General features: G+C 38.7%; 1 protein-coding gene across 1 annotated transcript in view; it reads left to right on the top strand.

Moving 5' to 3' along the window:
- LOC117992582 (homeobox protein Nkx-6.2-like) overlaps positions 1-26,488 on the top strand; it is a 74,467-nt gene extending 47,979 nt beyond the window's left edge. Inside the window, exon 3 of the mRNA XM_069505925.1 lies at positions 25,887-26,488. Coding sequence (XP_069362026.1) covers positions 25,887-26,084 — 198 coding nt within the window. The 3' untranslated portion in view covers positions 26,085-26,488. The remainder of the gene's footprint in view (positions 1-25,886) is intronic.
- Positions 26,489-27,488: the final 1,000 nt, after the last annotated feature.

Genomic DNA, 27,488 nt, shown 5'->3' with positions numbered 1-27,488 from the left:
GGTGGACTGACGTATTAAACCTAGCCGGTATTAAGATAAAGAGTTTCAAGCGCGAGTCTTTACACTTAACGTAGAGTTCCGTACATTTATTTATTCAGATACAAATTAGCCCTTGGCTGCAATTTCACCTGGTGGTAAGTGATGATGCAGTCAAAGATGGAAGCGGGCTAACCTGGAAGGGGTATGGCAGTTTTTATTAAACCCATGCCCCTTTGGTTTCTACACGGCCTCGTATCGGAACGCTATCGCTTGGTGTCGCTATCGAAAGGCGTTTATTTACTGCAGCGTCGCGTCGTGTGAATGTAATTATATTGTATTGTGAATGGGGATGCTGATTACATCAAAAATAAATGATTTCTTAGTAATTATTTTAAGTTTACTAACCATTTTAAACTATCGATTCAACAAAAATGACCTCACATCTGTGAATTTCAAACAAGCTCCCTGATTAAGCGAGCGTTTTGGCGTTTGATAAAAGTCGCTGATTTGACTATAATAGTAGTCATCACCCCCATTGTAACTCGCTTGTGAGTCGCTATAGTTAGTTATAGGTCTTTGCGGAGTGAGTCTTTTGTATCTGTTAAGTATTTTATATTAATAAAAAAAAAATAAAAAAAAAAAAAATCTTTTTTATTCGTATAAACTTTTACAAGTACTTACGAATAGTTGGATGCATCTACCACTGGTTCGGAATGCCTTTCCTACCGAAAAGAACCAGCAAGAAACTCGGCGGTTGCTCTTTTCAAATATTTGATGTAGGTACAAGATTATGCCATGTATAAAATAGTATTTGCAGTCTTGTGCGTTGCTGGAACGAGCTGCAGGTCAAATCCACGCTCTTTTATCATTTAGATAATCTTCAATTGTGTAATATGCTTTTTTCAGGAGCATATTTTTAATAGATTTTTTAAACTTGTGCAAAGGTAAGTCCAAAATAGTTTGCGGGATTTTATGATCTTTGTCGTTCTAGGGAACCCTAAAAGGCGAGCATTGTAGGCTTGTAGGGCGGTTAATTTAACCGTATGGACGCTTAGTGAGTTGTCACATTAATTGATTTTTCGAGTTACGTTCCGTCTGTGATTGATGCCCGTAATTGGAATTCTTCGATTAATATCTTACATCTATACACCATCTTTAATATACCTACGCATCTATACAGCATCCAAGCGATTAAGATCGTATGTTTGACGGATTAAGAGATTTCGATGTAGCCATGTGTGACTCATTGAATATTTCTTAATTATTACCTTTTTACTTGTCTAAAGTCGTATGGGAAATCGTTAGATTTGGGAACAGTTTCAACATTTTTACGATTCCGCATCTACCGTAAAAAGCAGTGAGCCTAGTGTTTAGTTAAAATGTCGGCCTTCTATTTGGGAAATCGGGGGATACACGTAATCTAAATATATAAAAGGAAAAGGTGACTGACTGACTGATCTATTAACACACAGCTCAAACCACTATACGGATCGGGCTGAAATTTGACATGCAGATAGCTATTATGACGTAGGCATCCGCTAAGAAAGAATTTTTGAAAATTCAACCCCTAAGGGGGTGAGATAGGGGTTCGAAATTTGTGTAGTCCACGCGGACGAAGTCGCGAGCATTATCTAGTTAGGTAATACTTTCTTTAACGGTGCAGGAAAGCATGGTGAGGAAACCTGCACGCTTGAAAGCTCTCCATAATGTTCTCGAAGGTGTGTGTAGGGGGACTGCTTACGCTAGCATCTAGCCACTCGGGCATATATAGTAAGAAATAGCGTCAGTAGTGCAGTTGCTCCCGGCCCGCCGTAGTATTAAGTCCTTCCTTATCAGTTGTCACAGTATTTATTCTATTTTATGTAACTGTAATAAATCTCTAACGAATTGGGTGAACCTGGTGTTATTTGAACCTGATAGACTGAGCAAGAACACGGCGCTATCCATTGGTAAGGTGAAGCCACATAACAGGTAAACCCGAACAGGTAAACTGGTGACTCCAAAGTGTGTGATGTCTGCCAATCTGTACTTACCGGACCTACTTACGCGCCACGGGGTGATTCGCTTACTCAGTTTCTAACACTGAGTGATAGCCACCGAGCTCATTTGACATTGCTGCTTCATTGAACGATTTTAAAATATTTTTTCGTAGAAAACCGTCAATGGATTAAAAACAAATAAGCTCGGTGGCTATCATTTTTTTTTTTTTAGCGAATCAGGTAGGCTGTAGCCTAAACCTTACTTATTCTGAGAGGAGTCCCGTGCTCAGTAGTAAGTCGGCAAAGGGTTGATGACGATTGTACAATGAACCAAAAGCTTAATTCGCTATAATTTGCTGAAACAGATCGAATCTGTATGGTGCAACATGCATCATGCGAAGTGCACCGCCCGCCCTCCCACTGCTAAACATGCAGGAAGAAGCAGCCACTAGGCAAGCAATACGCACCACCACCACGCAGCACCACACAAATCCCAAACTCACTCGACGCACGTTTGCGCAAAGTGACGCCTGCTTCTATACAACATACGACGATTGTACACGCAACATGCCTACTTAAGCATCATTAAACTCAAATCCCATGTAAACTTGTAGCTCGCACCCAACATGTGCCCAGCACGCAGACGGCCGCACCAAACAACGAGCCAATCCTAAACGCATTATCCTATCGATTTCGACCGCTACATGTGTCTAGCGCGACTACATCTTCCCCCCAACTAACCCCCCCACACCCACCCCCCAGGGCAGGAACCCCCCTAAAACACACCCAGATAGACAACGCAAAGTCAATATGTGGAAATAATAATAAAGGTTTGCGCGCATCGCATATGAATGGACGTATTATCGTAGTATTATCGTTGTAGCATGGGAACGAGTCGTGCGAATGCTAGTGTTTAGTTATTGCTTACTCAGGCCGGATTTATTGGGCACTGGGACCATCGAATTGTGTTTTGTTGGCGGATGGCCACACGGGGACAGTACCCGTAGTACAAGATTTTACGTCTCACCAAACGAAACCAAATTCGAGAGTCGAAATACTTCCGCGTTACAGTAAAATGGACCTAAACAGCCTTGAATTGAAGTCAAATAGTCAAATATTCATCCACGGCCGAAGCCTCGGCCGTTGCTAGTTACCACCCTACCGGCGAAGCCGTGCCGCCAAGCAAACTTAGCGTTTCGGTACGATGCCGTGTAGAAACCAAAGGGGCATGGGTTTTTAAAAACTGCCATACCCCTTCCAGGTTAGTCCGATTCCATCTTAGACTGCATCGTCACTTGCCACCAGGTGAGATTGCAGTCAAGGGCTGACTTGTATCTGAATAAAAAAAACTTGACAGCTCACTGTCATCATTATCAACTCATCACCGGCTCACTACTGACCACGGACTCCTCTCAAAATGGCCTGTACCCGTAGTACAAGATTTTACGTCTCACCAAACGAAACCAAATTCGAGAGTCGAAATACTTCCGCGTTACAGTAAAATGGACCTAAACAACCTTGAATTGAAGTCAAATATTCAATGCCACTGATTTTAATTTCGCAATGTTTCCGCTTGGAGCGCTGGCTGTAGAAGTGTAGACAAACTTGAGCTTTAAAACAAGGCATTTAAGATCCAGTTTACTGTAACGCGGAAGTATTTCGACTCTCGAATTTGGTTTGGTTTGGTGAGACGTAAAATCTTGTACTACGGGGACAGGGGTATTATGTTTACTTCATAATTTGTAGTCGTGTTACAGCGAAATAATTTTTGAAACGAACTTCAGCGAGATCTCAACAGATTTAAAAAATAAATAAACAGACACATGTTAGCTAACTAAGGCGTCCTTTAGACGTTCTACAGTAGAATCTAGATGATTCCCGCGACTTCATCAGCTTGGATTTAGGTTTCTAAGCATCCCGCAAAGACTCTTTGATTTTCCGGGATAAAAAGTAGCCTATGTCACTGTCCAGGTCTTAAACTGCTACCCATGCAAAAAAACACGTCAATCCGTTGCTCTGTTGCGACGTGATTGAAGGACAAACCGATAAACAAACACACTTTTGCATCACTGCCCATATTATCACTACCCAATCCCATATTATAAATACGAAAGTGTGTTTGTTTGTTGGTTTGTCCTTCAATCACGTGGCAAGATAAGGTAATGTGCTGCGGAATTAATGCCGCGTCGTAGATGGGACATCGACCCTGAGTTTTGCACGCTATACATTGCGGGTTTGAAAAATACTAAATCACTATAGATAGCTACAAGTATAAGGCAAATTGTTACTGGTATTGGTTTGTGTTTAGTTAGTTTAATAATAGCGCTAAGTTTTCGATAGCGTTCTAATTAGGTACATCCAGTATATAGTAAAGTCAAAGTCAAAGTCAAATGATTTATTCAAAATAGGTAATAAATTACTCGTATTAATGGTCTGGTATGGTGTTAGATTTGTAAGATATACCTAGTGGTGATAATTATTACGCAAACTTAAAACTAAAGCTACGAGGGTTCCAAACGCGCCCAGGTCTGAGAAGAGCCCACAACAAACTCAGCCGGGTATTCTTTTTACTATCACCACTTTACAAAATTATTGAAACTTATTAGAACTATCACAAAGTCGTTAAGCAACTCATTCCCAAGCTTGCTTATCATTTAAATAATCCTTTACATTGTAATAGGATTTTTCAATTAGTTTACATTTTATGAAAACTTTGAACTTGTTGAGAGACATCTCCAATATGTCTCCAATATGTAATAGTAGATACTAGATACCAACATTTTAGTCAAAATTGTCTAAAATATGGATCACAAGTCTCTTTATCAAAGAAACCCTATTACATGTCGAACCGGTCGCTATGATATGAACATGAAATTTGATGTGCTATCATTCGCTAGTAACGAGCATGGCCGATACGCGACTCGATTCATGAATATATATTGCGAATAATCGATTCAATCTCGATTGTTTTTTCGATATCCGATTCTCTCTTATTGTTTTGTTAATGGATTCGTATGATTGCATGGACGATTATTGTCTTCTTTAACTAATAAATAAATAAAAATAAAATAAAATATCTTTATTTAACAAAAACAAGTTATTGGCGTCGGTTACTAGTACTGGTAGATATGAGTTAAGAATATGAGAATAACTCATCATCATCATCATGATCAACTCATCGCTGGCTCTAGTGAGCCAGTGCTCAGTAGTCTGAGCACGGGTATCCTCTTAGAATGAGAAGGGTTTGGCAATAGTCTACCACGCTGGCCAAGTAGGATTGGCACTTGGCAGGCTTCATACACCTTTGAGAACATTATGGAGAACGCTCCGACATGCAGGTTTCCTCATGATGTTTTTCTTCAATGTGATATTTGATTGGTTAAAACGCACATAGCTCCGAAAAGCCGTGATAGCCTTGTGGTTATGACCGACGCCTCCTATTCTGGAGGTCAAGGGTTTGATCCCGGGCACGGAACCTCTAACTTTTTGGAGAATAACTAAGTAATGGTTTGTAATAAATAAAAACCAGATCAAATCACTGATCTCTTGAAGGGGCTTCCACACGCCACGGTCGTGCGCCGCCGCCATCCAGCGGCTCCCTGCGACTCGTCTGATGTCGTCTGTCCACCAAGTAGGGGTGTTCCAACACTGCGTGTTCCGGTGTGAGGTCGCCATTCCAGCACCTCGGGACCCAACGTCTAACTATGTGCCGTGCCCATTGCCACTTCAACCCGTTGAGTTATGTCGGTTACTCTGGTTCTTCTACGGAAAAAAAATCAGCTATACGGAACCCTCGGTGCTCAAGTCTGACTCGCACTTGGCCGGTTTTTTTATATCGATGTTGGTTATAAAAATATTACGTAGGTATGATGGGGCTATAATAAGTATGCTCCTAAAAAAAGCATATTATACAGTCGCAGACTATGTAAACGATAAAAAAGCTTGGATTTGACTCGCTCCAGCAATGCACGGGGCTGCAATGGCTTGTATAGTACGGTATAATAACATTGTAAATTGAAAAATTAAAAAGAGCAACCGCCGAGTTTCTTGCTGGTTCTTCTCGGTAGGAACGGCATTCCGAACCAGTGGTAAATTAAAACTACCTGACTATTCATAAGCACTTTTAAAAAGTTTACATGAATAAAAAAACATTTTATTCTATTCTATTCTATAAGAAAGTTACAAAGTCCAACAAGACCGGCAATGTCGGTAAAAAGAGGGTATATGATGATGGCCGCACTACCACATAGTGGACACCAATAACTTGTAAATGTCCTCGCTCACTGCATGCGCTATACACTGCCGGACCAAAAAATGGCACACTCCACTTTATTTTCATCATTTCAATCCGTCAACGGTTTAGTTCTTCTTCTCAATCGTTCACTCTTGACAGAGTGGTCGTGGCTATGAATTCTTCAGTGCTGCTCGTGCGATCTCCCTCCAGCGACTTCTATTGGTGGCATTCTGTGCACACACGGAGACAGGTGTGCTTGTTGCAGAGCGGATTAAGTCCGTCCACCTAGTTGGGGAACGCCCACGCGGACGAGTGCCCTCGACTCGACCTTGTACCACGACCTTGTACCACGACCTTGTACAACGGTTTAGTACTAAACTGTTAATATGCTTACCAAATGCGGATTGGCAGACTTCACATACCTTTGAGAATATTGTGAAGACCTCTCACGCTACACATTGTGAGCAATCCTGCATGTTTACCTTCACAGTCAAAGCAAGTGATATTTAATTACTTAAAATACATAATTGTAGTGCCGAAAATTAGAGATGCGTGCTTGGGATCGAACCCCAGCCCCCACAAACCTATTCCATACTTGTAAAAATAAATATTTACTGAAACTTTTGTCGAAACTTGCAAATCGCAATTCCTATTACATTTTGGAAAATACATTATCTAAATATGATTTTTCTCGTCTAATTTTTAAAACGTTTACACCTAAAATACCATTAATTAAAGGAGAGAGCTGTCGCCTAAAACACAGGTGTATATCTTAGGGACAGTCGGTGTTTCTGTATACTTAATAAATTGTAAGAACAATTAAATTGTAAGGATAAAAAATATTATAAGAACGTATTGTACATTCAGATATGCAGATGAACTTGTATCTATATTTTCGATCAATAAACAATTTATAATTTATTTATAGCTTCATTTTTATTAGCTTTAAGCTGAGTAGGGAAATATTTCAACCGAATTAAAGCAGCGGTAACAAAAATTATAAAATATTTATCCAATTTTTTTTACAAAACTTGTGTTTCAATGTGCAGAACTTACCTACTGGCTAATCGTTGATATAACTAGTGCACGAACAGTGCAGGAGAAGTTTAATATTTTTTAATAAGTTTAAAGTTGTCCAGTGTAAATGGCCAGCAGTGTAGAGGCGGGCCGCGTCCGTGACGGCATGTTATTGGCAAAGTTTCGGCTCGCGCGTGTAGCGGCCCTCCCGTCCAATACTACCTTATTCTGCAGTTCCGTCCGTGACTCCCTCCGAACTCCAACAATGTCGTAAAGCTCACAATAAGTAGGTATAGGGTTTGATTGGATTGCTTCAATGCTTGTATAAAGGGTAATGTGACAACAACGCGTAACGCGTTAAATAGGTATACTCCTCACGCGCCATTTTAACTTTTTGTGTCAATTTTCACGTCAAAAGTACGATTTTAGGTTTAGGTTTAAAGACTTTATTTTCTCAAAAAAGAACAAAAGTTCACTTACATGAGAACAATTTTAAACATAAATATAGAAGAAAACATTATTTATGATACGGTGAATTTATACAATAATAAAACTTATACCTGTATATTTTAAAACTATAGTGTTTGACAATATTTTTTTAATTTCTCTTTAAATTTTGGAAAAGATTTTTCGTTAAAAATGTCTTTCGGCAAGTTATTATATATAGTAGTACTCCCTCAAATTGTATAGTTTTCACCCCACAATTAGTCCCAGCTTTAGTTAATTGTAGTTTATGTTTGTTTCGTGTACCATGTTTATGAGATTTTGTCTTAAGTGATTTGTGTATGTACGGACTCTAAGAGTATTTTTCTAACTAGTATGCATGTTTTGTATTTGTATAATTGACTAATAGATAGTTGATCAGTTTTCTTATATAATTCTTTGGTCGGGAAGCGATAGTCTAGTTGGAATAAAACTTTTAACAATTTGTTTTGTGATATTTGAAGATCCTTCAAATTTGTTTTTATTTAAAGTTCATAATTTAAAGGTGAACCGAACCGGTGAACCGTATTTTTGACATGACCCTTAGAGTTAAAATGGTAGTTGAGGAGTCATTTTTCACGGACTATAATGTTAAATTTTAGTGACATGGTAAAACAGTTAAAGTGGTAGATGCATTAAATAGATCCGTTAAGGATATTTAATTATTTTTAAAAACGTACAAGAAAGCTCAAAGTCACTCAGCGGGCGATGGAGAGAGTTATTCTACGCGATCAAATCAGAAATGAGGACATCTGTAAGAGAACTAGAGTAACCGACATAGCTCAACGGCTTGCAAAGCGGAAGAGCCAATGAGTAGGGCACATAGTTCGAAAAACCGATAGGCATTGGGGTCCCAAGGTGTTGGAATAGCGACCTTACACCAGAAATCGCAGTGTTAGAAAACCCCGCAATATAAGGTGGTCAAAAGACATAAGTCCTTTCAAGAGACCTATGTATGTCCAGTAGTGGACATCTATCGGTTGATAATACCTCGACCTTGGCAATGAGGAGCGCGAGATATAGCACCTACAAGAGACCTATGTATGTCCAGTAGTGGACATCTATCGGTTGATAACACCTCGACCTCGGCAATGAGGAGCGCGAGATATAGCACCCACAAGAGACCTATGTCCAGCAGTGGACGTCAATCGGTTGATGATGATGTAAAGGATGCAGGAGTCACGTATGAAACAACAAACACCTTGCTCGCAGTTCGCAACAACACGAGTCAGCTGCCAGCTTTATGAGCACGCCTTGCTTGTCCCTTACACCCTCCCCCCACCACAGCACCCTCAACCCCTACCCAGGGTTGCCAGTTGCCATCCGTGCAGTCAAAAACAAAGTCAAAGACAAATATCCAATGTAAAAACTTGTCATTCAAAAATCGAAACACTTCGAAACTAAAATATATTGCGAGGTGTTTCGCTTTTTTTGTAGTGAAGTATCTATATTTTATTCAAAACTATCTTATGCCCGTGACTTTATCCACTGGATTAAGTTTTTAAACATCCCGTGGAACCCTTTAATTTTCTGGGCTAAAAAGTACAGTACGGCAGAAAGCAATGTACCGGGTCAGCGCGGGGGCTGTGCGGGTGTGCGGGTCTCCATCCCGATTGCCATGTCGACCTGTCGCGAACTTAACAATACAGTACACTCTCGACTATAGAAAGCAAGTTTATTTACAGTACGCGGCAGAAAGTAGCATCGACCTAGAAGGAGATAGCAGATTTGTAGAGCGTTGTCTTTGTCGTTGAGACCGACAAAACGTCATATAGGTACGAGTGACAGAGACAACGCTCTACAAAGCCAAAATGTCATTCTAAAGGCCGATGTACATTACTTTCGGCAGCGTACTGTAGTCAGACCATGTCACTCTCCAGGTCTGTTACTAATATTATGTTGTGTCCTGATTGCTCCGTAAAACAAAAGTGTTTGTTTGTCGATTTGTCCTTCAATCACGCCGCTACGGGGTAACGGATCAATGTGATTTTTTGCATGGATATAGGTAGTTAAAGACCTGGAGAGTGACATAGGCTACTTTTTATGCCGGAAAACCCAAAAGTTACCATGGTATTTTAGAAAACTAAATTCACGCGGAGGTTTTTTATAGCTAGTCAGTTTTTCAGCTAGTTTGTTATAAAGTGGCAACCCTAAGGCCCTGAACACCCCCTTCCCCCCCCCCCCCCCGCACCTCCTGCCGACGTGCTTACTACGCGATTCCGATATTATTGTGTTTTATAGACTTGTTTTAGGACAGATATCTTTTATATTCGGCCGTAAGGCTTTTGTATCGTAAGGTGTGCTTTTTCCAAATTGCCGCGTGGAGCAGAAAAGGTGCCAATGTGTGCAATATTTTTGCTGAATAGGATTTATCTCAGGGATTGATTTCAGGCACACACACAGCTGGGCAAATAAAAGAGTACCTACCTACTCAAAAAAGTGAAACTTATTATGATCCTAATACATACCTACAAGCTAATATGGCCGCGATATCGTCAGAGTGGATTTAGGGGTTTAAAAATCCCGTGGAAACTTTGTTTTTCCGGGATAAAAGTAGCTTATGTTACTATCCAGGTCCTTAATATCCAAGCAAAAAATCACATCGATCCGTTGCTCCGTTGCGGCGTGATTGAAGGACAAACAACAAAACAACAAACAAGCATATTTTTGTGTAATGTAACCACAAATTCACGGTTTTCAGATTTTCCCCCTAATGCCAGCTATAAGACCTACCTACCTCCCAAATTTCAGGATTCTAGGTCAACGGGAAGTAGCCTGTAGGATTCTTGACAGACAGACGGACAGACAGACAGACAGACAACAAAGTGATCCTATTAGGGTTCCGTTTTTCCTTTTGAGGTACGGAACCCTAAAAACATATCTTAGTTGAATCCGTTTCCACCAGTGCTAAGCTATGTGCACCAATGAATATGATTGGTGGATATCAAACGCATCCATAGCAACGTATAGCACATCTCTGGTGGAAAAGCAGCCTTACTCTCGTTTTCTTTTTGCTATGGACCTATATCAATCTTTTTATTGGCATTTGGCAACCTACCTTACGACAAAATGTGACCAATTTTCCGGCAAGTAAAGCCATCGATAGATCGCAGCGCCCCCTACCGCCGATAAAGCAATCGCGTAACAAATTGAAAACCGCCATAAAACCACAGATACACACTGTTTTATTATTTATCAAGCCCATAATCCCAACGCCATAAATCTGTGGCGACAGGCCAGCCAACATGGCGCAGTTTTTTGGCGCGAAAAAGAATCGGCCGTGGAAAGCGGGAATGAGTGGCAGATTAGGGCGGGATAAACCCAGGTTATTAATGGAGCGCTGATACTAAATGGATAACAAATGGGTGTTTTTTGCGAATTTGTTTATGGTACCCATCCGGTTTAGAATTCCAAATAATATTATGGGCAGTTTATTTAAATTTCAAAACAAATGATAACTTAAAAATCTAAAGAATTTAATTTACTATTGATATTCCTATCAATAATAAATTAAACTCTCAGCATCTATAATAATTATTATTATTATATAAATCCCACGAATTGCTATTGCGCTGGAACCATGTCTCATTAACATTTAAATGACGTCATTTGACGTATATTTAAGTAAAAATATACCATCAGCTCAAAACTTCAGTCAAGTGCTGACGTCACTAAAATGGCGGCCGCGCGCATTAGCAATTTGCGGGACTTATAGCTTCTTAAAATAAAGCTTCAGTCCCATAAAGTAAAGGCGCATTTTAGTGGCGCGAATTTGTTTATGGTGCCCCTGGTTCTAAGTTATATTATTTATTTCAAAATAGACCATTTTGTAAAGTTTTTTCCCCATTGATAAAAATTAATAATCAATTTCTTAAGTTGCTTCTAAGTAAAGCTGCAGTCACGTTGGTGCATATTAGTTGCGTCACTAAACACCGCACAATTGTTTCAAAGCATTTTTGAAATTAACAGACATGACATTTTCCTTAGACGTCGTGGGAAAACGAGGTCCTCAGGGTATGCTCTGAGTGCCCTGAGAATCCCATACTGAAGTACTGGCTTGCCGTACATCGTGACAATAACCGTAAATAAAGTACGAACCTCCTATTTGGGGGCAATCTCTAATTTTAATTTAATTTAAATTTTATTATTGTATATTTTGTAACTTTATTATTTTCATTTTATTATTATTATTTTTAACAATTGTACATTTGTATTTGTATTTACTTTTATGTATGTTCAAATGGGTTCAAGTTGCCTAAATAAATGACTATTTTATTAAAAAAAAAAAAAACCGGCACGCCTTGAGAGTTCTCCATAATGCTCTCAAGTGTAAAATCTGATAATCCGTATAGTACGCGACAGGTCGAGATGGCAATCGGGGTACGAGGCGGAGGGACCTGCACGTCAACCGCACTATCCCGCACCGGGTTAGCGCGGGGGCTGTGCGGGTGTGCGGGCTGTCCCCACCCCGATTGCCATGACGACCAGTCACGAACTATAAGTAGTTGCTTAAGTTACTCGTAAGTAAAGCTGCAGTCACGTTGGTTCATTTTAATTGCGCCACTAAACACTGCAGCTCTAAGTATAATTGTTTATAAATTAACAGACATTACATTTTCCTTAGACATCGTTAGGAAACCTGCACGCCTAAGAGTTCCCCATAATGTGTCACCATAAGGTAATCGCTAGCCCATTATTTAAGAACATTAGTTCTTAAATAATGGGCTGGCGATTGGTGATGAATGATCAAGCTGGGTCATTGGTAGAGATAGTTTTATAGTAAAGATAAGTGTTCTTCTGTCTGCTTTCACTTTTTTTTTCTCTTTATTGTAAAATTGTTTCTAGTACATCTAAAAAAAAAGATGTTTTACGTACACTTGAAGAAAATTTTCCGCCATATTTGATGTGTATTATAAATTTAGGTATTTATTTAGGAATAGATTTCTTTCTTGTCTTATAGATATGTATCTGTAAATATCGAACAACACGATGATCCATTTGTTTAGACGCGTCACTACATGTTCGCTAATGCAGCCAGCAGCCACCCTCGTCCCTCAGCGATAAGGCACCGCTCAAACAGCTCACTGCAGTCAAAACAACTTAATGCCTCAATTTAAATTTAAATGGCGCCTGAGCCGCGCCGCGCGCCGCGGCTTTAGCGGGGAAATGTGCCCTGTCATAGTGGAATGAGGTACTATTGGTACAAATAGTACACATTGTCATCAATTCCTTCCTGTTTTGACAGTTTAAAACAAAATATTAAGGGTATAAGTATAAATAAGCCAAAATTCCCCATTGCTTAAAGACTGTACGGGAGCGGTGTGCAGGCTCGACCGTACCAAAGGGGAGATCTCCCACCGAGCGGTTGGTTGTGCTCGGTAGCGCCAGCTGGGCCGACGCGACGGTTATGTCTTGAAACTTCTATATATAGTCCAGATTGCAGAAAACTCCGTTAGTGCGATTGCTATCGGCGGTACATTTGTTCGGGCTACGTCATCGATTGAACAGCGCCATCTAGTTTCTATTGTGGTAACCGCCACATCACTCCCCTCCGAGACGAACGCGTAGTGTGAAGCAGTGAAGAGAGGTGGCGTTGTAGCGTGAAGGCGTGTGAAGGAAGGGCAATGGCTGCTAACCAACCAGAGAAGCGGTAGACCAGGACGCTTGTAGCTGGTGATGGAGTGCAGGGCCATTGTGCCCCGAAGCTGTGGCTACATCCGTCTTACAGGCCTCGATGTGCTTGCTGTTGCTGCTTGTAGACTTGGAGTTTGGAGGAGACGTCGGGCTTGCGGTGTGTGATCCAAAGGTGTTGCGATGTATGCGATCACCCTTGATCACGTATGCGCCAGTGCGGAGTGCGGCGGTGTGCGGTTTATCTTCGATGACGTCGGCTGTTGTAGTGTGCGACCATTCTTGATTTCGTCGGTTGTTGAGGTGTGCGACCATTCTTGATCACGTCGGGGTCACCAATGTACGGGAGCGGTGTGCAGGCTCGACCGTACCAAAGGGGAGATCTCCCACCGAGCGGTTGGTTGTGCTCGGTAGCGCCAGCTGGGCCGACGGTTATGTCTTGAAACTTCTATATATAGTCCAGATTGCAGAAAACTCCGTTAGTGCGATTGCTATCGGCGGTACATTTGTTCGGGACTACGTCATCGATTGAACAGCGCCATCTAGTTTCTATTGTGGTAACCGCCACAAGACCAAAGTCTTCGAACAGTGCGTGTTGCCAGTGTTGACATGCTGCTCGATTGCGGTAGAATGACAGCCACAATATCACGATCGCAATCACCTCTGATTGGTTGACGCTCGCTTACCATATTGGCTACAATACATTGTTGCAACAAGAATCACATAAATTCAGCCTTGGTTTTACGAAATCGCCCTCATGGTTGCTAACTATAGGCCTCGTTAGAAAGCTCGGAGTAACTGGGTGCTATGCTTAGAGTTTCTCTACGTAAATCAGAAATGCCTAATCGAAGAGATCCATCCAAAGTAACCGACATAGCTCAATGGGTTGCAGAGTTGATGTGGCAGCATAGTTCAAAAAATCGATAGAAATTCCCAATAAATAGTCCCAAGAAATGAAGAAATACCGATAGATAGTCCCAATGTGCTAAAATGGCGACCTCGTGACGGCAAGTGCAGCGTTGGCAGACCCCCACCAGGTGGACAAACATCATCAAATGAGTCGCAGGGAGACGATGGATTAGGTAAAATGTTATGGTATGGGATAAAGTGTCAACGACAGTTTTGTCGTAGTTGTGTAGTATGTGTGAACGCAGCCTAACGTAGAGCTACACTATTTACCGTTGGCGCGTGGGCGGGCGGTAACGGTAAGACAAACGGATGCGTAAGTGTGCATCAAAACAAGTTAATTCCTTCATTTAAATTTAAATGACAGCTAAGCCCCGGCGGCCGATCGACTTAGTTGTGGAAATGTGGTATTTAAGTACATAATACTTTTGTACTTAGATACTTCATTGTAATACAGCTAAGCACATGTAAATTTTAATTAGAACTTGGTTTTACAATTGTAATATGTACTTTGAGAATATTATTTTCCTAATTATTACGAACTAAATGATGCACGCGATTTCGTCCCCGTGGACTCAGGTATTTTTATTAGTGTGTAGTGATGGTAATCATGCAGTAAAAAAGGTCTAGTTTGGAGCGCTGTGGCTCTACAAACAAATCCGCGATATCTTTCTAAAGGTCGATGTACAATATTTCCTGCCTGGTAATATACCGTCTTATTCATGCATCAGCGTGCGTCAGCATGGCTGAAATTGAAAGACAAAAACTTCGTCAGCTCCCAGACTATAAAGTCTATGTTTTACATCGTTCAAAAACTGCCCGCCGTGATGAGAGCTTTAACAAGATAAGGGCGGGATTACACTCGCCTACGGAACCCTCGATTTAAAATTCCCGATCTAATAGATAGCAAGATTAGTGGCTGGTTGGTGTTACACTCTGCATTACAATGTTATCGCGTGCGGCCCGCGCCTTATTAGTCACACGAAGACTTTTAAATTATAATAATGTAGTTAAAGTTGGCTACGGTTTTAGGGTTCCGCAATACAACAAGGAACCCTCGTAGTCTTGTCCAGTCCGTTTGTAAGTTTGTTAGACGGTTTGTATCACAACTCATAACTATTTTATCTATACTAATAAATAAAATTGATTAACCAGAGGATTTTTTAAGATGCTGAGGGGACCTATCCACCAAGACTGATGGGATTTAGAAACTGTCGGTTATAAATTGATATTGGAGGTACTTTCCAAGTGAAGACTTTTTGAACTTGAGGACCCAACTCCTCAGCCCTGATGCTGTAAGGAATTGCATTCCTAAATCGATTTTTAAAGAATCATGCGTTTACATGTTTTTAGGAAATTTGGCCCTGCATCTCCGGGATATCTCCTACTATGGATAGCCTACTTTTTGTCCAAATCAAAATTTCCCACGGATTTTTAAAAACCTAAATCCACGCGGGAGAAGCCGCGGGGAACAGCTAGTAATACATACATCCATAGTATACGAAAGTGTGTCTGTCTGTCAGTCTGCTAGCTTTCTTCCCCAAGATGCAAGCTTTGCTTATTTTTAAAAAATTGGTTCGCTTTTTCGAGTGATGCCTCGATCGTTAAATGGGTATTTTAAAATGTGTAAGGTTTCTTAGACCGTTTTCGACAAGAAATAACCAAAGTTTATAGCAACTAGCATGGCTACGGAACCCTAATTGTGCGTGTTCTGACACGCACTCGACCAGTTCTTATATTACAATAATGTAGTTAGTTAGAGTTGGCTACTGTTTCTTTAATGGCGTTATAAAATATTCTTATCAAGATTGTTATCGCTATTTTCTTTAATGTTATTAATTTACGTGAGTTAATTGAATTTTTTAAATTGAACTTTAAATTTAAATCCATATCCATACTTCCATACTAATATTATACATGCGAAAGTGTGTCTGTCTGTCTGTGTGTCTGTTTGTTCGTCAGTCTATCTGTCTGTCTATCTGCTAGCTTTTCACGGCCCATCCATTTAACCGATTTCGTTGAAATTTGGAGGTAGTTTGCATCCCGGGGTAGGACATAGGTTACTTTTGATTCCGGAAATTCAAAGAGTTCCAACGAGATTTTAAAAACCTAAATCCACACGGATGAAGTCGCGGGCATCATCTAGTGTAATATATGTAATCTATGTAATATATGTAATCATATTATGTAGGGACCTACCTACCTTTCTAATCATTTAAGGTGGTCATTGTGGCTAATTCCGTTGTACACAATCTCTAAACTAAACTAAAATGACACGTGCTATCCCTTTTATAATGTTGCTTGCGGAAAAGGATAAGACTAGATTTAGACCTGTTAATTTAGTTTAGCTTAGAGATGGTGAACAAGAGAATCAGCCCCATTGTGTTTAATTTTCTTGTACACAATCTCTAAACTAAACTAAAATGGCACGTCTAAATCTATTGCTATCCCTTTCATAATGTTGCTTGCGGGAAAGGATAGCACTAGATTTAGACCTGTTAATTTAGTTTAGTTTAGAGATTGTGTACAAGAGAATCGGCGCCATTATTATTTTCAATTAAATACTAGCCGACCCCGATATTTCATCCGCGCGGATTGTAAAGATCCCGGGAAACTCTTTGATATTCCTGGATAAAAAATAGCCTGGTAACAGGCGGATAGCCGTTGCGGTGTAATTGAAGGACAAACCTACAAACAGACTTTCACATTTATAATATTATAGGTATTGATATCAATCTTAAGTGACCTTTAAATATTTAAATTTAAATAATTTTGTAGGGTCTTGGACTGTAGTTATTTTTGATTATTGAAGAGAATATTAAAAAATAGATTTTTCGTATTTTTTTAAGTAGGTAGTCTGAGCTAAGGTGCTCATAAGAAAATTATCATAATAACTAAGGAAAAAGTATCACAATTAATTACATAACAGAAAGCTAAAAGAGATATATTAATCAAAAGTTAAGAAGTTAAAAAACAAATGAACAAAGCAGGCTGCGCTATCAAACATCTCTGCCGTTTCATTAACTCTTGGAAAAAGAAAAAAAAAAATAATGTCAACGCAAAAAAAGAAGCGCACAGATTAAATTTTAGAGGTACTTTTTTAAAATTAATTAATAAGGGAAGGTGACGGCGGGAAAAAATGAAATGTCAAAATTACAACAAGATTCGCTTTAATTATGTCCGTGGGGGTGGAACATGGAGGGGGGCGGACTAATTACATTTTCTTAATTTGCAAAGTTTCGCTGTTTTTCCCGCTGTCCGGTTTTGTAGGTGGCCATGATTTGTACCGGAGAGTTGTTTAAACTAATTTTGTGTTGGGAATTAACTTTGAATATAATGAAATTGTCTTTAATTATTTTTCGTTTTATTTCCTAGGCTTAGAATTATTAGAATTTGGTGGTAAATTAAGAGAGAGGAGGATAAGATAAGGTTGTAAGGATAACTGGTTTCCTGTAGTAAATTAAACCATACAACTTTTTTATATTCTTTGAGCTTTATTTCTATATGATTTCTTTACTTAATTAATGAATAAAAGTGTGGAAACGTTACAACTTTTCTTATATATATCACAGACAAATTTATATAGGTAGATATTGAATTGACAACCACAGATAAAACATAACATTGTAATTCGTACACAGATATTTAATATAGGTAGGTATAATATTTCCTAAATAATTGTTCCTTTATTATACCTACCTAAGTACCTAACAGAAATAACACAAACTCAGCTTGACTTTGACTACTATCAGTATCCTTATTATCAGTAGGTACCCTAATTATAAATGCGAAAGTGTGTTTGTTTGTTGGTTTGTCCTTCAATCACGTCGCAACGGTGGAACGGATTGACGTGATTTTTTGCATGGTTATAGATAAAGACCTGGAGAGTGACATAGGCTACTTTTTATGCCGGAAAATCAAAGAATTCCCACGGGATTTTTAAAAAACCAAATTCCACGCGGACGAAGTCGCGGGCATCAGCTAGTGTTTCAATATTATTCAAAGGGCTTATTCATTAAAAGCTTTTCAGCAGTAGGTACGTTTCAATTCCTCTAAAAGACTATATTATCCTTCTAAAAGACTATATTATCCTTCTAAAAGACTATATTATCCTTCTAAAAGACTATATTATCCTTCTAAAATCGTCAAATATCTCTATCTCATCTGATAAGAGCCTTTCACAAATCTTCTTTTACACTACATAATTAAAGCTAAAGATGATTTTGGTCTAAAATGATGTAGTTTACCTACCTACCTATTTTTAGGCTGTTTCAGTAATATAAAGACTAACCGCCGTACCTAGAGTCGCTAACCGGCATTTAAGATTGAGTTAAAACGAGACAAATTTATGTGAGACATAATAGCTCTGTCTCGTTTTAACTAAACTTAAGTAAAGATTAAGCGACTCTTAATACGGCTGTAAGTAACTAGGTATGTTCCTCAAAGAGTCCGTCAAAATTACAATACCAAAATTCAAACACTTTAGTACCTACCTTTTTGTTTGAGTCATAACATCGTTAAGTGTTTTGCATCAACATTTTTATAAGTTTAAAAAACACAAAGAAAGGGGTGTTCCAAACCCCCTGGGAGGGGCAAATTGAAGATAATTAAGTTTATCGCTTTAATATCTTCTTGTCTTTCCAAATTTGCAAATGAGTTTTTTTAATAACGGCGAGTTTGTACTCGCCTTAATCCTTTTATGATTTATGGGGTTTAAATGTAGATCCTGCTTGAGCCGCTTGTTTTTATTTACCTACTTTTGAAAAAGGGTAATTACACTAGACTAAACATTATTTTACACTAGCTGATGCCCGCGACGTCGTCCGCGTGGAATTAGGTTTTTTAAAAATCCCGTGGGGACTGTTTGATTTTCCGGGATAAAAAGTACTCTATATGTCACTCTCCAAGTCTTTACCCATACAAAAAATCCAATTCCGTCCACCGTTGCGACGTGATTGAAGGACAAACCAAAAAACCAACAAACAAACACACTTTCGCATTTATATTATACTTAATAAGGGTACTGATGATTAGGAATAAAAACCGATAATAAAACGAAATCTGTATTAAAATCTCAATTCGGCCGCACATACGATTAAAACGCCCACGAACAAAACCGATCGAATCGAATTGAATATCAACACGGTAAATAATACAGATTAAAAAAGTATAAAAAAAGTAAAAAAAACCGCGACACGCGGCGCGCAATTTATTTTTTCTCCCTATCGGCAGTCGGGCAGTCGTTTTGAAGAATTTGTGGCTGATAGGTAAATTGGAATTGTGTTTTTGATCGATGGCGCGCACTAATGGACGCTGGTGAACAAAAAAATGTAAAAATGGAGCAATGTACGATGTACGATGCATTTTATTCGCTAGGCATGCATCATGCATGGATGCAAAGGATGCGGAATGGCGCTAGTGATTGATGACGCGATCTATTGTTTGGACGTGGATAGTGCGATGGACTGTAGTCGGATAACGGGGGCAGTTTATGAGGCTTATGGGCCCATAACCTGAAAAACAGAATTAAACTCGGGTTTTGAACTAGTTAAACTTGTTTAATTATCTGATTTAAATAAGATTTTACAAAAAACACATTATACGCGGCGGAGACATAAAATCAAAGAGAACAGAGCGAAGTGTCAAAACGTTTACATTATGGGCTGCGTTCCATTTCACCAACAAGGATTGTTATTAATTTTTAATAACAATTAATAGAAGTTTAACTACGGATAAATTACAGCCGGTTTCTGAATTCCAACGAATTATGGCTTACTATAAAGAGCACTAAGTACCTAATTAGTAGGTACCCTATTTATAAATGCGAAAGTGTTAGTTTGTTTGTTGGTTTGTTGGCTTTATTGGTTTGTTGGTTTGTCCTTCAATCACGTCGCAACGGAACAATGGATTGACGTGATTTTTTGTATGGGTACAGTCAAAGATCTGGAAAGTGACATAGGCTACATTTTATCCGGGAAAACCAAAGAGTTCCCAATCGAGATCGATCGATCGACGTGACTTTTTGCATGGATAATAGATATAGATATGTCTAGGCAATTATTAGCCTATGTCACTCTCTGTACGCGATAAAAAGAAAGGAAAATTGAAGAGTTTTCACGGGACTTTTAGAAAAACTAAACCCGACCAAGTCGTGGGCGTTATGAAGTTGGACATGAAATTTTGAAAAATAGTCCTTAGTCTATAACAACAAAATCAGTCATTCTTTACTAAAAATTGTAGAAAATGTAGAGTGAAACATTCAGTCGGTCCGTCTGTCACGTAGGGAGAAGCTGTCTCTCGGCGTGAAGCCTCGCAAAGCCGAACATCATTAGGACGAGTCGTTTGTCACGCGCTATCTGCCGGATGTTAGTAGCCGCGCGATTTGTGTCGCCGTAGCGTCGCCGCCACCCTCATATGTGTGTGTTCACTAATGTTCACTGTTCATCTGTGCTGTGTTCACCTTAATGGGGTGAACAGTGAACACATCACAGGTGAACAGTTCAACGTTGACTCTGTTCAGGTTCGAACAGATTCGACGCTGATGTTTGCGTGTTCACAAATCTTCACTGTGCATCTGTGCTGTGTGCACCTTTTTAACTGTGTTCTCGGTTGCGAAGAGGGTTATGGAAAGTGAAGATGTCCATATTTCTACGGAAAGTGTTTTCTGTCATTATTAGCGGCCTTCGGTTTCTCAAAAATCCCGTGATTCTTTGATTTTCCGGGATTATTTGTTTTATTTTATTTTATTTGTTTTATATCTTATTAGAACGGCAGTGCCACTTACACTAACTAGATAATTAATAATAAATTTAAATACAAATAAAGGTACAAGAAAAAAGACATAAAATACAAAACGATAAAAGATCAAAGAATTTTGAATATGTACGCTGAGAACATTGAATGACATATTCATGTAATGCTCTCAGCGTACTTCAGTAACTCCTCGGGATATAAACTAGCCTTCTTCTGATGACCCATGTAATCACGTCAATCCGTTGCACCGTTGCGACGTGATTGAAGGACAAACCAACAAACAAACACACTTTCGCATTTATGATAAGGGTACTGAGGTACTGATGTTTATTATGGCTAATACTCCGACGTTTAGGATTTCAGTCCGCTCGCTTCTTTAACCTTTGAGTTATTGAGATTTTAAAAATCCCGTGGGAACTATTTGATTTTCCGGGATAAAAAGTAGCCTATGTCCTTCCCCGGGATGTAAGCTAAGCAGTAGGTACTTTTTCGAATTGTTTTTATTTATTCTCTGCTAAATAATATAATGCTAAAACACTTAGCGATACGGCTTTTATCGGTCTTCCCGTTTGTCCTATCTGTCACTAAAATAACACTTAAATATCTGTTACACACGGAAAAACATGGCGGACTATAGCTAAGACGTTCTTAGCTCTATAGAACCATTACCACTCTTGAAAAATAATAGATATTCACATAATTATCCTTTCACCCGACCCTCCCCGCGGGAGAGAGAGCGCATTACTTTTATAGCCGCGAGAAAAAGACAGTTATATTTATCGCGGTTCGTCGTTTAGCACTTAAGTAATTGAATACAGGGGGTGAGTAGGGGAATGAAAGGAACAGTGGAAAATAATAATAAATGTAATAATACTTACTCTTGTGCGAACTTGTTTAGTTTGCTCGTAAATATAATAATAAACATACGTCAGTTTGTTTGATGACTTACCTACGGGGAAGTTTGGTGTGTTTTGTGTCTGTTACAGTCATAACATCAAAGCGTCAGTGTTGTGTTACAGTTTATGTGTGTAATTATACTTACAATAAAGAACCGGATTTCTTCTTTATTTCTTCTGAATAAAGGTAACTGACTGACTGACTGACGGATCTATCAACGCACAGCTCAAATTACCTACTAAATGGATCGGGCTGAAATTTGGCAAGCAGATAGCTATTATGACGTAGGCATCCGCTAAGAAAGGATTTTGGAAAATTCAACCCCTAAGTGGGTGAAATAGGGGTTTGAAATTTGTGTAGTCCACGTGAACGTATTGGCGAGCATAAGCTAGTCTACACTAATATTATAAAGAGGAAAACTTTGTTTGTTTGTTTGTTTGTTTGTTTGTTTGTTTGTTTGTTTGTTTGTTTGTTTGTTTGTTTGTTTGTACTGAATAGGCTCAAAAACTACTGGACCGATTTTAAAAATTCTTTCACCATTCGAAAGCTACATTATCCACGAGTAACATAGGCTATATTTTATTTTGGAAAAAAATAGGGTTCCGTAAGATATTTGGGTTTTTCGGACACAAGGTGTAAAAAATCAACCAGAAAAGTTACTTATTTTGCGTACGCTGCCTAAACTATAAAAGATAGAACCATAAAATGTTCTAATTAATTGTAGATCTTATAAATATCTACAAAAAAGTCCGCGACACACTATACCCATCTATGTCGAGTGAGGCACAGCAACCATTTTTTTATTTAAAAATCTTGAATTTTTTTTGGACTACATTTAAACGCGTTTATTTTACTCATGCTATTAATCCTTATCAAAATAAATGATTTCATCACTAAGAACAGTTTATGGAGATAATATTTGGTCTTTGAATGATTAAAATTGGACGTTTGGTTTTGAAGTTATGGCGAAATTAAAATATTACGATTTCTGCTGCACGGCCCGTTGTATTATATTATATAAAGAGGTAATGTCGTTAAGTTTGTTTGTAGGGGGTAATCTTTAGAACTACTGAACCGATTTTAAAAATTCTTTCACCAGTAGAAAGCTACATTATTCCTGAGTGACATAGGCTATACGGGATCTTTAAATATTATATAAAGAGGTAATGTCGTTAAGTTTGTTTGTAGGGGGTAATCTTTAGAACTACTGAACCGATTTTAAAAATTCTTTCACCAGTAGAAAGCTACATTATTCCTGAGTGACATAGGCTATACGGGATCTTTAAAAACCTAAATCTACGCGGGCGAAGCCGCGGGGATCAGCTAGTAACTTATAAAGTGAGCCCTTTTGAATTTGGATGATGACTATGTCAAAAATAAATTATTTCTTAAGAACTATTAAATAGAGGGTCTTCCAAAATTTGTAAAATCCACTGTTAGTTTTAAGTTTGTTAACCATTTTAAATTGGGTATAGATTTATCTAAATAAGTACGTCAGATTGCGTCAAACGTTTATGACGTCGTCACATCTGCGTATTTCATACAAACTCCCTCACTAAGCAAGCGTTTTGACGTTTGATAAAAAGTCGCTGATTTAACTAGTAGTTATTATTTAAAGAGTAATGGTGCCCAAATAGATTTAAATCTGAGCAATACACCTACTGGCAAAAAAATGTGACATTAATAAATAATAATTAATCTCTTCATTTTACAAGGTTATTAAAACAGAACAGCCGAGTCGAACATTTAATAGATATTGTAGGGGCCATTGAAAACGACTGGCTTTTAATACTGCTCGAGATTACGACGCGAATAAAAACAGAGTGGCGAATAACAAAGAACGTAAACGGTAACGACCTCACTGAATGCAGATTGCTTTAGCTGTGGCTCGTTTACATCGTGCCAGTGGCATTCCAGTTGCCATTCCAGTGATCGATTTTTTAGGATTCCATTTTTTTTATGCCCCGACCACGGCAAAGCCAAAAGGAAGGGTTATGATTTTAGCACCCTATGTTATATGTAAGTTTCTATTTATGTGTGTTCCACCGTAGTGCCTAAACTACTGAGCTGATTTTGATGAATGAGTAGTCAATCGATTCGTTAATATGAATACGTACTGTTATAAATTTATATTTAATATCTATTTAAGTAATCTGTAAAAAATTGTAATCCTATTTGGCCTTACTTTCAGTCTGTTATTATGTAAAATTATATTGTATATATCGCTGTTGATTGCAAAAAATTAATAAAATAAAATAAAATATGATTTCAAATGAACAAAATCAATATGGCGGATGTGGCAACCAAAAAATTGGGGGTCTCTGAAATTTTTTTTGCTATTTTTATAAGGATGCTTGCCCTAACTTCAAATTCTTCAATTCAAATGTGCAAGACAATGCTATCGTCGTACATATTGCAAGCGTTAATATTAATCATGTTTCAGATAGAACCTATATATAAATAGTGTTTTAAATAAACCTTCAGCCTACCTAAGTATTTTAAAACACCAGTAGGTACTCCACCGGACGCGCCCCGACGCGACGCCAGCCAAGGATCGACGCGAGCTCTAATCATGAAAATGTATTTATGACCTAATTAAACTCCTGTCTGCCGCTAGCAGCTCGTGCGATAAAGACACACGATAAAAGAACACCTGAGAGCGAGAGGGACAGAAAACACCCCGGCCCGGTGATTAATGAGTGTTATATGGCTGGTTAAGTACCGTGTAATTTGCAAAACGACCCTTAATTACCGTAGAACATGGCTACTATCGTTGTCTTTATCGCCTCCGACAAGATTTTATGCGAAAGAAAGGGACGCAACGACTCCCCGTTGCGACTTAAAAGGCGGTATTTAATGAGGCATTATGATGTCGGGCGTACAGATTAGGTTCACATGGCGCGGAATGTTGACCCGCTCTTTATATTTGGCTTTCAGGAAAACAAACATGGAGTTAGTGGCTCGTTTCCAAATCTAAAATGTCCGCCAGTGTGCTGCGAGCACATTTTGTTTGAGTTTAGGCCAAATTATGGCTAGATAATTTTGAAATTTCCGCCGGCGAGCTAATTTTATACTTGCTACAGCGGATAATGTAAAAGTTGGGGACTCCGATTACGTTGTGTAATCACTGCGGCTATTTGGTTCTATATTTCCCTTATTCTGCCATAGCATTGTAGTCTCTATTGTCACCCACTTCCACTGCTGGACATAGGCCACCTGAATCAAGCGACTCTCTGTGACTCGTTTGAATATTTAGTCATCTATCCATCTAGTTAGATCATCTGCCAATGTTGCGCTTTCCAGTGTGAAGTCGCCATTCCAGCCTTGACAAACCTCTATCAGCTCTTCAAATTATGTGTCCAGCCCATTGCCACTTCACAACCTTTTGGTCTAAGTTGATTCTAACTCGGTTCTTCTACGAAGCTCATTTCAAATTAAACACGTAGCGAAACTTCGAGCACAATTTTTCTTTGCCTCTATAACATTCTAGGATTGTATTAGAAGTAATACACAACTAAGTAGCTTCTTATTAGTATAAACTTAAAACAAATCTGTCTTCTGAAAACTTAAATAATTAATATTTAACCCTATCACCTACAAGATGTAGTATTACGTTCTGTCTATAAACCCATTTAGAGTAGACGACGCAGACTGATTTTTCATGCCGACTCTTCTCATTAAAATCTACTTTCTAAATCTTTACCTCTTGAAATGTGATAAGAACCATAAATTGGATATTAAATAATTTTTGAATTTAATGAAACACAGATGCAGAGAATAATTTTAATACCGAAATGTTAGCAAGAAGAAGGTTATAACATGGAAGGTGAGGTCGATGAACTATGTCTGCCCTAGCACAGACTACGGTCTATTTGGGCTGCAAACTGCCAAAACCAGTCTCGGCTTTTTATCTAGTGCTTTGGTCTAAAAGTGTGGTGTAAATTGTTCACTTTTCGTTTTGTCTAAATAAATAATAACAATACTGAACTCCATTTTTTCTTCTCCAGGTCTGGTTCCAGAACAGAAGAACAAAGTGGAGGAAAAAACACGCCGCAGAAATGGCTACCGCTAAACGCAAACAAGAGGAGCTGGGAGAAGAATGTGACGAACAAGAAACGCATGATGCAGACGGGTGCAGCGATGAGGAAGAAGCGAAAAGACCTCGTTTGGACCTACACCTTCACATGCCGCACCATCGACAGTGATCCGACCATGGCGTGGACCAGTCTGCGCCCGAACAAACGGAACGGACCCGTCCAGACCGTTCCGACCCGTTCCAAACCGAAACGGACGGTCTCTACGCGAGTGCCAAAAACAATGACTTTTATTACAATTACAATTACGATTATAGAAAAGATTATAATTATAGACAAACCAATGACACGCCGTTCGATCTGTCCAACTGGCACGTCAGGGATGAAGCAGAGCGTGACACTAAAACCAGTGAGTCGGTTGACAGTGATGATGTGAATGTTAATGTGAATGAAACGACTGACGATAGTCAGCCTATTAACTTTGCGTATTACCACTTTTGAGGTCACAGACAAATCGAATCTGATAAACTTCTTATGAACTCTCCTTTTTTATTTTATTGCAAAAAAGCTTGCGTTTGACGACTATCATGCTTAATAATAATCAAGTCAGTTAAAAACCAATGATGAGGTCTATGTTGGAGCGCGTTTGTCTAGAAGATGCCTATTCACTCCTGTTTTAAAGGTTGTACCTTATTTAATTTAAAAGTTGTAAAACCATTATTAGGTTTCATCAAATTGAAAGTTTCAGTAAAATACAAAGTCAAAGTCAGTCAAATACTTTAATCAAAATATCTATCATTATACACTTTTTGAACGTCATGAACGATTTTATTAAGAGAAGATAAAAAATTGGATTTTAAAAAAATGTATAATTTGCTACGCACGTAACTTTGAGTACCTATATTTCACTAAAAGCGTCAATAAATCAGAAAAGTCAATAATATTGTGTGTGTGTGATATTGAAGAACTCCTCTAGAAGGCTTCTTAATAAGTTTTACAAATTATAGATTACGATTTAATTTACTCAAGAACTAGGTACCCCTTTAGGCCTATTTTATTAAGTAGGTATAGAAATTTTAGTTTTCTTTAACTGACTTAAAAGATAAACAAATCGCAGAAACCTCGGAGAAATGCGTAAGTGACGCGATTTACACAGCACTTTAGACCTTCTGGAGTTCTCGTATTCATGAATTCGCTTTCAGTTCAAGGCAGCACTGTCCTATGTGCTACGTATTCACTTACGCATTTGAGGGAGAAGCTATAGGTTGACCAGAATCACATGAAATGAAATTTCAAATATAGCAACACTGTACTCTGTGAATATAATATGTACGTAGTACTCTGTGGAGAATATTAATAATTCACCACAATATTCACCACAATATTCACCACAATATTCACCACAGAGTACTATGTACATAGAATATTCACAGAGTACAGTGTTGCTAACTTTGGATTTGATTTCCCTATTTTTCATGAGATTCTGATCTACCTATACTCGTTTACCTATTAAGTCAGTTAAGGAAAAATAGATTATACACAGAAACAGCTTACTTTTACGTCTGTGGTGAATAA

This window comes from Maniola hyperantus, chromosome 21, assembly GCF_902806685.2.
Source record: "Maniola hyperantus chromosome 21, iAphHyp1.2, whole genome shotgun sequence".
Taxonomy (NCBI): Eukaryota; Metazoa; Arthropoda; class Insecta; order Lepidoptera; family Nymphalidae; genus Maniola; species Maniola hyperantus.
This window is presented reverse-complemented; position numbering and strand designations above follow the sequence as displayed.